Here is an 8,493-nt window from a genome sequence, read left to right on the forward strand (position 1 = left end):
GTTACATTTTAATACTAATACTAATAATAACAAGACAAAATTTAAATTGATTTATGTGTCCTAAATTATTCAGGCCAGGACATAGGTTAAGAGCTGTCAACAGCTAACCCTGATGTTACACTTCAAAAAATGTCAGGTCTATAACACTTATACAAATTATAATATCTAGTTTTCAGGCCTGAAAAACAGCTAATTCATGACATGTGTATCATGAAAATGAGAGAACTGCATCACTAAATGAATCACTTTTTGCCACCGACAGGAGTACAGCTTTTACTCATGATCTAACTCATCTTTCCAAAAGCAGAGGTTCCAGAACAGATGTGTATGATGTTAAACTAAATTTGAGTCACCAAAATCTGTGGCATTAAGTCCTCCGTGGACCAAAAACAGATTCAAATTTTTACAGGGCAGAGAGGCCCGGAGATAATCGACCATATACCAAATGATAATAACAAATGATATACCATATCATATACTATAACAGCATGCTTAATGAACTATAGCAATATAGTTTCTATTCTGGTATCTCATATTTATGTAAAACTCATTAGAACAAACAGAACTTATAGCCAACAGAAAGATTAATCATTTTCTAAATATAATCTGATAACAAAAAACAGCACATAGAGATGACTAAATTAGCTGGTAAAAAGCCTTGGTATGAATAATCTTGTGTCACTTGTATTTTTTTGATCCACTTGACCTCACTGAAGTGATGCCATGCATCCTAACTGAACTCACTGCCTTCATGTCATCTTTGGTCTAATTATAGCTAAAGTAAAAACATCTGTTTGTATACTCTTATTGTCTTCTACATTGCTTTTTTGAAATGACGTAATGTGTCTCTGCAAGCTATTTTTGATGTCATTAGGAACAAAACACAAGACACAGGAGCCAATGGTGACACAGACAAGTGATACAGAATGCACAGTGTATCTGTGTAAATCACCAGTGCACTTGAATAAAGCTGAACCAGCTGCGGTTAGTTTTAGGCCCTGAACATACTGCGGGTCCACATTTACACAGCTTCTACCAGCAATCAGGAACAGTATAACTCTCCTCCCATCTTGCTTAAAAACCGCTAACTAGTTTAATGCATGGCACAAGAGCTGATTAAGATGAATGAAAGAGTATTGCCCATTTAACAAGTTGAATTCACTGCGTTGCTTCAGAGAACTTTCACAGAATACCATAAATTTCCAATTATCTTTTAGCAAAGGCTGCATGATAATACTACCTCTATTACTATACTGTGACAGCATTTTACCCTGCAGTACACAGGTTGGTGTGAAAGGCAACAACCTACATCGAGGTCTTTGGACATGCGTCTATCATGGCAGTAAAAACTGGTTTAATCAACAATAATGCCAATAAACCCAGCTGTGCCAAAGCCAAACAAAGTGACAAAATGCATGTTGTTGGATATGAGACTATGAATCTGTGATATCTTCTGATTCAAACTGAGAACATTTTATATAATTAACTAGGAAGCTAATTAATTGAAGAGGGTTTTTATTTTCAAATTTATGCCTGACACTAGAGGCAGGTGGCAGACTAATGTATTTTTTGGTTGGCATGAATGCAGTACATTCAATTTTCTGCTAATGGGCGAAACTCAAAACAACCTAAACTCATCTGTAAGAGAGCATTGAGGGATGAAACCCCAAATGCATATCCTGATTTTACCATGGTTTGACCCTATAAAAATACAGCTGATAGTTAACTACACATTGTCCTTGAAGCAAAATTACCACATTAATAGACACACCAATGACTGAATTACATTTACATACTATTTCTTCTTACCAACCTTCCCAAACTTGTCTGACTGCTGAAGGCAATCAGGTCAACTCCTGAGTCAGGACCAGTCCCGAACCAGGCAAAGAAATTGTTTTAAAGATATAGAAATGGGAATAGGTCCATACATTTTATCGCAGTTCTCCTCTTTTCTGAGTATACTGGTTTAACCTGTGGTGGCCAGAGGAAGAAAATGTGCAGAAAAATGTCTCTTAGAACTCTATTTTTTGAATATTTGACTACGTTCCTACTCCGTACAGGTAGAATTAAAATATAGATTTTATTCGTTTTGCACTGGCTTTTTATGTAATGCACAACACAGATTTTCATGAAAAAAACCAAACAACAATTCAGTCAATGTTCAGTTTTTCCAAGTGAAAATCTCCCTCACACTTTTCTCAGATAAAGTGTAGTTCTGCTTTGCGTCCAGTAGATGGCCTTCTCCAACAGATGAGCGGTGGAGGCTTGTCAACTGTCTTCAGATCCTTCTCAATTTATGCCCCAAAACAAATTACTGCAAGAATTTATCGTTTTGGTGTGTAAAGGCTTTTCTAATATCATCAAGACAATAATCTGCACTGTTTTGCCTGCATGTCAAAGAACTAGCACTGAGATGCTTGGATTCTAACCAAAAATAATTTCCCCAGCATGAAATGGGATTTAAAAAAAAAAAAAAAAAAAAAAAAAAAAATGTTTTCAACAATAACATGAGAGATAGAATCAAAATATATAGACATTTGTTTTATGGCAATATGAAAATGCTACAAAATCAGTTTGACAGTTTGATAACTGGCGTCTAATAATTTATCACATGGACCAAATACCCTAATAATGTATTTCTTGTCAATCATCAGTTATTCCTTTCTCCAAGAAATGTAGCCATTGGTTGACGTTAACAAATTTGGGGTTTATTTTTGCTCTTTTCATTCTGTTTTTTTGTGTTTTTTTGGTGGTGGTGGTAAATATTGTTAGATGCAGGAGCTTTGACACCATTTTTAGTGTACAGACGATGATGATAATCAGGATGATGGAGGAGACAGAATGTGAGTGCATAGACAACACTTGAACGAAAAAGATTAAATATGTTATTTTTTTCCTTCTCTTGAATCTTTGAGAGAGAAAGAAAACAAAATATAGATATCTTTATTATTGGTCCTTTGTCATACATAAAGATAGACCGAATTAATTCTTTTACAGGTTGAGAAAGGGATGCAGTAGCGCCATTGGAGAGACGTCATGACGTCAGAGGAGCAGCGTGTGGGACCCTGCAGTCTCCTTACCCCCCCCCCCCCCGCCCCCCCTCCTCCTCCTCCTGTCCGGAGAGACACAAGTTATCAGGGAGGCAACCGAAGGGCCAGTCATCTCTTCACATCTTTTCTGCATCTACCACAGTCCCATCTATCCGTCCTGTATGGTGGATATTATTTTCAGCTCTTCTTTCTTGGGTGATATGGGGGATCATTCCAAAAGTAAGTAAGCCAAACAGCTCGCTGGAGTTTTAAGTGACAGATTTTGTTCTCGTCGTAGCTACATTATGGGCTACATGATATATTCAGCTGTGCAGCGATAAAGTCATTTTCTAAATTATGCAGTAATGCGTAGATTTACTCAGAGACTGTGCGTGCATTTTAAGGGCGCTTTTAGAATTGCAACAATTCCGTGTTTTACTTTGCGAATACTGGCAGAAGTCTCCATCTCTTACATAACATTCAGAGTTGTCCAGCCTGTAAAAAAGAGGAGTTAACTGTAAAACTGAGACATACTGGCTGGACTGTAAAAAATACAATAAATGCTGCAGTTGTTTGTGATAGTGTGTTTTTTTGGCTGTATTTCAGTCTGTGGTTACAATGCCGTGGGTTCTTTGCAGAGAAGCCAGGATTCGCGATGTGTGTAGGATGTGGAAGTCAGATCCATGACCAGTACATACTGAGAGTCTCTCCCGACCTGGAGTGGCATGCAGCCTGCCTGAAGTGTGCAGAGTGCAGCCAGTACCTGGATGAGACCTGCACTTGTTTCGTCCGGGACGGCAAAACCTATTGCAAAAGAGATTATGTAAGGTAGGCGTTTGGAGATATTTCCCATATATAGGCTGAAGCAAAGTTATTAATTTTTGTACCTAAAGTTAAATTAAACAAAACACAATTGGAAGTTATATCCATTAGAAGCTTATAGCATAGGCCTAATTAAAAAATGACACATTTGGACATAAAAAGGGAAAAAATGCACGAAAAGCAGAATAACGTTATTATTAAACGTTATTATTATAATATTTATACTCACATCTGATCGCACTAGTTAGCAGTTTGCACAAAAGAAAAAAACACACATTACAATTTTATTATCCATTCAAAATTAAATTGTTTTTATTAGCATTACAAAAAAATCAGCCTACAATTCATATCTGACCTGATCATTTTTTTGTTCACTGTGTCTTTTAACATTTTTAATTCCTCCACCAATTTTCAATTTTCCAGGCTGTTTGGAATTAAATGCGCAAAATGCAACCTGGGATTCAGCAGCAGCGATTTGGTGATGAGAGCCCGGGATAACGTGTACCACATCGAGTGCTTTCGGTGCTCGGTGTGCAGCAGGCAGCTCCTGCCGGGAGACGAGTTCTCTCTGCGGGAAGACGAGCTGCTGTGCCGGGCGGACCACAGCCTGCTGCTGGAGAGAAGCTCCGCAGGAAGCCCCATCAGCCCCGGACACATCCACTCCAACAGACCGCTGCACCTGGCAGGTCAGATCATTATTACTATTATTGCCATTATAGCTCTTGTTGTAATTATTAATAAACATTTATCTTATACTTTAGCCAATGGACTGGTTAAAACAACACCAGAAGACCATTGAATCTCAACTGTTTAAATTAATATTATCATTATATTATTAACTGATTGCAAAGAAAATCTCATATTTTACAACTAATTACACTCAAAAAGGAAACAAAAAATAGGCTGTGAAAAGAAGAAAAGATTTTCACGTTTTTTTGTATTTTCTTGTATTTTTGGGGTTGTCAGGCTTTGAGTGTGTGTGTGTGTGTGTGTGTGTGTGTGTGTGTGTGTGTGTGTGTGTGTGTGTGTGTGAGTGAGTGAGTGTGTGCTGCAGCGACCTTTCTTCAGGCTAATTTCATAATTGATCTCATTAGCTCTAACCTGCTCTGTTGCCATTATCTGAATAATCTGGTATTTTAGTCGCGGCCGTGTGTGTGTGTGTGTGTGTGTGTGTGTGTGTGTGTGTGTGTGTGTGTGTGTGCAGAGCTGTCATCCTAACGGCGCCTGCCAACAACGAGAACAAAGCAAATGTGTGAATAATGTTCAACAACTTCCTACTTAAAACGCTCAATTGAAAATAATTTACACAGCTCAGTGCACTCACACAGGCCTGGTGACACACAAAATTTCATATTGCAGTTGCCTTTTTTATGTCTTTGGATTTTTAGAAGAGATATGGTGGGAAATAGCCTCATATTTTACGGCAACACGGTTAATGATTATTACAGGCTTAAAGTAGACAATAATGCAAGAAGAGAGACACGTTGTAAAGTGCAAATATCTGTCCCACATGCACCTCTGTATAGTCCAATTAATGGGCTAAAATTTCGTTTTTATTCCCATGCAGGCTGCTGCATGTAGCCAATGTAATTTTTCAAATGTCATTTCAATCAAATATAATCTTAAACACCTAGAAACCCTATAATAACCAGCAGTAAACGAAAGCACCCTCAGAAAAATATTAATTTCTTTTTTTCCTCTCTAAGGATTAATTTTCCTTAGCCTATTATTTTTAAGCTATTGTTGACATTTACCTCATAAAAAATCATGACAGATTAATAATTGTTAATATAATTATCTTTCCTGCATGAAACAAAACAATCCAAGATAGCATACAATGCAAAACAGTACAGATTAAGATTAATAGGCTGCTGCTAAGAAACTGTATCAGAAATTGTACAGGCTCTTTCAGGCCTTCGTATAAAGTTTCTGACAGATTTTTTTCCCTCCCTCCGCCCTCAGCAGACCCGGTGACAGTGCGGCAGGCCCCGCATCGGAACCATGTCCATAAGCAGTCGGAGAAGACAACGCGGGTCAGGACGGTGCTGAACGAGAAGCAGCTCCACACGTTGCGGACTTGCTACAACGCCAACCCGAGGCCCGACGCGCTGATGAAAGAGCAGCTGGTAGAGATGACCGGCCTGAGCCCCAGGGTGATCCGGGTCTGGTTCCAGAACAAGCGCTGCAAAGACAAAAAGAAATCTATCCTCATAAAGCAGCTCCAGCAGCAGCAACACAGTGATAAGACTGTAAGCATCTTCGTAAGTTTGACCACTTGATTACTACAAACGACTATTTTTTCATTAATTCTTTTTAACCCTGTTTGCTTATTTAGAATCATGACCATGAATGTGAACCCAATTTACCCAGTTTTATTTCTATTTGAGGCTAGCATCTGTATTAATGAAACGCAGGAGAGTGTTGTAAAAAAGTGGTAAACAGATGCAAACCTTATGAACATGTGGCTTAATGATGTTTTTGATGAAAATATCATGATTTTTTGTTTATACTGATGGGTATTATCACTAGTTGCAGATCATAGGTCACTCCCCCTTTTTCCTCCTACCATTGTAAATCCCTGGCAGTGATTAATCCTATAATTTTCTTATTCCCTTCTAAAGTGAAGTTTTGACTTTCCTAACACTGAGAAACAGAAGGAAACTTTCCAGTTGGCTCAAATGCTTTATTCAAACTTTAGTTCAGTGAATAATGAATCTACTGCTTTGGCTTCAGTTGCTTTGAATGCAAGATAAAAAAAAACATCCTCTGCAACCAGCTTTGATCTGCATCTCTGAAACACCTCTCGCTCTGTGAACATAATTGAACATAGTCTTTGCTCCAAGAGGAGCTTTTTGGATAATGTACTAGTAACCCACAAAGAAAACTGTTTTGAAAGAATGTGCATATGTGTGCACATGTGTGCATCAGTTCTATTGAAGCTGACAGATGCTTTCTTCTGGGACACAGACAAACACTCATGCTGTTTTTTTTTATACATTTTGTCAGAACCTGCAGGGCCTCACAGGGACGCCTCTTGTAGCTGGGAGTCCTATCCGACATGAGAGCACGGTGCAGGGAAACCCAGTGGAGGTTCAGACCTACCAGCCTCCATGGAAGGCCCTGAGTGAATTTGCCCTGCAGAGTGACCTGGACCAGCCAGCCTTCCAACAACTGGTGTGTGTGTTCAGACAGACTGACTTACACTTACACACACACACACACACACACACACACACACACACACACACACACACACACACACACACACACACACACACACACACACACACACACAAAGCCACAAAGCTTTATCTATCTATCTATCTATCTATCTATCTATCTATCTATCTATCTATCTATCTATCTATCTATCTATCTATCTATCTATCTATCTATCACAAAAATAATTTGAATTTAGTTGTGTTTGTGAATACCTCGCATACACACAAACACACACACTATAATTACCAACATCCAAGAAAGGGATGATGATGAATGTCTTTATAACCAAGTTTCCAAAAAAACCCAAACAAAACAAAACAAAAAACCCTACATTTGTTGTATTTTCTGACACTTTGTTTCTGTCTTCTTAGGTGTCTTTCTCTGAATCGGGCTCTCTCGGGAACTCCTCGGGCAGCGACGTGACTTCTTTGTCCTCTCAGTTACCGGACACCCCCAACAGTATGGTACCCAGCCCGGTGGAGACGTGAAACGGGGCCCTCAGACCTGTCGGTCCCCTCTTCCCCTGCAAGTACAATTGCAGCATGATCCCGGTCCCCTGCATGTGACCAGCTCATCACATCGCCCAAAAATACAGAGAGGAGAGTGTTTTTATTCCCTGACATGGAGGAGATTGATCGAAGAAAGAACCGATAGATTGACTCCGAGTTTCTGGAGATTTCAGTGACAAGCAGGACAGATGTTGTTGCATGATGACTCGATATGGAGAGATGTACAGATGAACCCCCGATGGATATACTACAACAAACCTTCCCTCAGAAACGAATTGGAAACATTTCCACGTCGAGACAGATGGACATTCTTCGATTTCATTGTGATCATATTGTGTCTTGTTTCTTCAACATGAGAATTTTTTTTTGATACATTTAGGCTGTTGCGTTGTGGAGTCCGGTTGACTCTTGTCTTTGTCTTAAGGTCAGAGCATGATAATCTGAAATTAATTCGTGTTGTAAAATACTTTATCTTAAGGGCAGGATACAGGTTGTTTGAGCTTCTCGGACAAAAAAGTAAATTATTGTTATATTATTTATTGTTAGGAAAGCGATTCATAAGGGATTATTAACTGATAAAAAAATAATAAAAAGCTGAATACAGAACGTGTCTTGATGACCAGTCTTTGTACAGGCGTAGTTCTTATATCGCCCTGTTCAGCCAATTTTGTTTTCAGAAGTGTGTAGATAATTTAATTTATTTCAAAATTCAGCTTCGAAACGAGCAAATTAAAAAAAAAAAAAAGTCCTCTCACTGCAAAAGTAAAAAGCAGATGTTTTAAAATCGCATTTATGGTGATTTAAGTCAAATTCATTATCCAAATCCAAATACACAGTCACCAGATCTTTACTGCGCACGACAGCAAGTCATTTCTGATTTGGGAAACGTGCAAGAAACGCAAAGCAGGGCA

The 8,493-nt window shown here is 38.7% G+C and overlaps 1 protein-coding gene across 3 annotated transcripts; it reads left to right on the forward strand.

Annotated features, from left to right (window-relative positions):
* Positions 1 to 3,129: 3,129 nt before the first annotated feature.
* On the forward strand, positions 3,130 to 8,084 carry isl2b (ISL LIM homeobox 2b). Of its 3 annotated transcripts, none has more exons than XM_042415507.1 (6): positions 3,130 to 3,269; positions 3,668 to 3,857; positions 4,275 to 4,537; positions 5,814 to 6,112; positions 6,858 to 7,025; positions 7,445 to 8,084. In XM_042415507.1, the coding sequence occupies exons 1-6, from the start codon at positions 3,212 to 3,214 to the stop codon at positions 7,559 to 7,561; spliced, it is 1,095 nt and encodes a 364-aa protein (XP_042271441.1). In that variant the 5' UTR covers positions 3,130 to 3,211; the 3' UTR covers positions 7,562 to 8,084. The 3 variants fall into 3 exon arrangements, with proteins under 3 accessions (XP_042271441.1, XP_042271442.1, XP_042271449.1); XM_042415508.1 differs by having other exon boundaries at positions 5,814 to 6,100; XM_042415515.1 differs by having other exon boundaries at positions 5,817 to 6,100.
* Positions 8,085 to 8,493: the final 409 nt, after the last annotated feature.

Source organism: Thunnus maccoyii, chromosome 1 (genome assembly GCF_910596095.1).
Source record: "Thunnus maccoyii chromosome 1, fThuMac1.1, whole genome shotgun sequence".
NCBI classification, from domain to species: Eukaryota; Metazoa; Chordata; class Actinopteri; order Scombriformes; family Scombridae; genus Thunnus; species Thunnus maccoyii.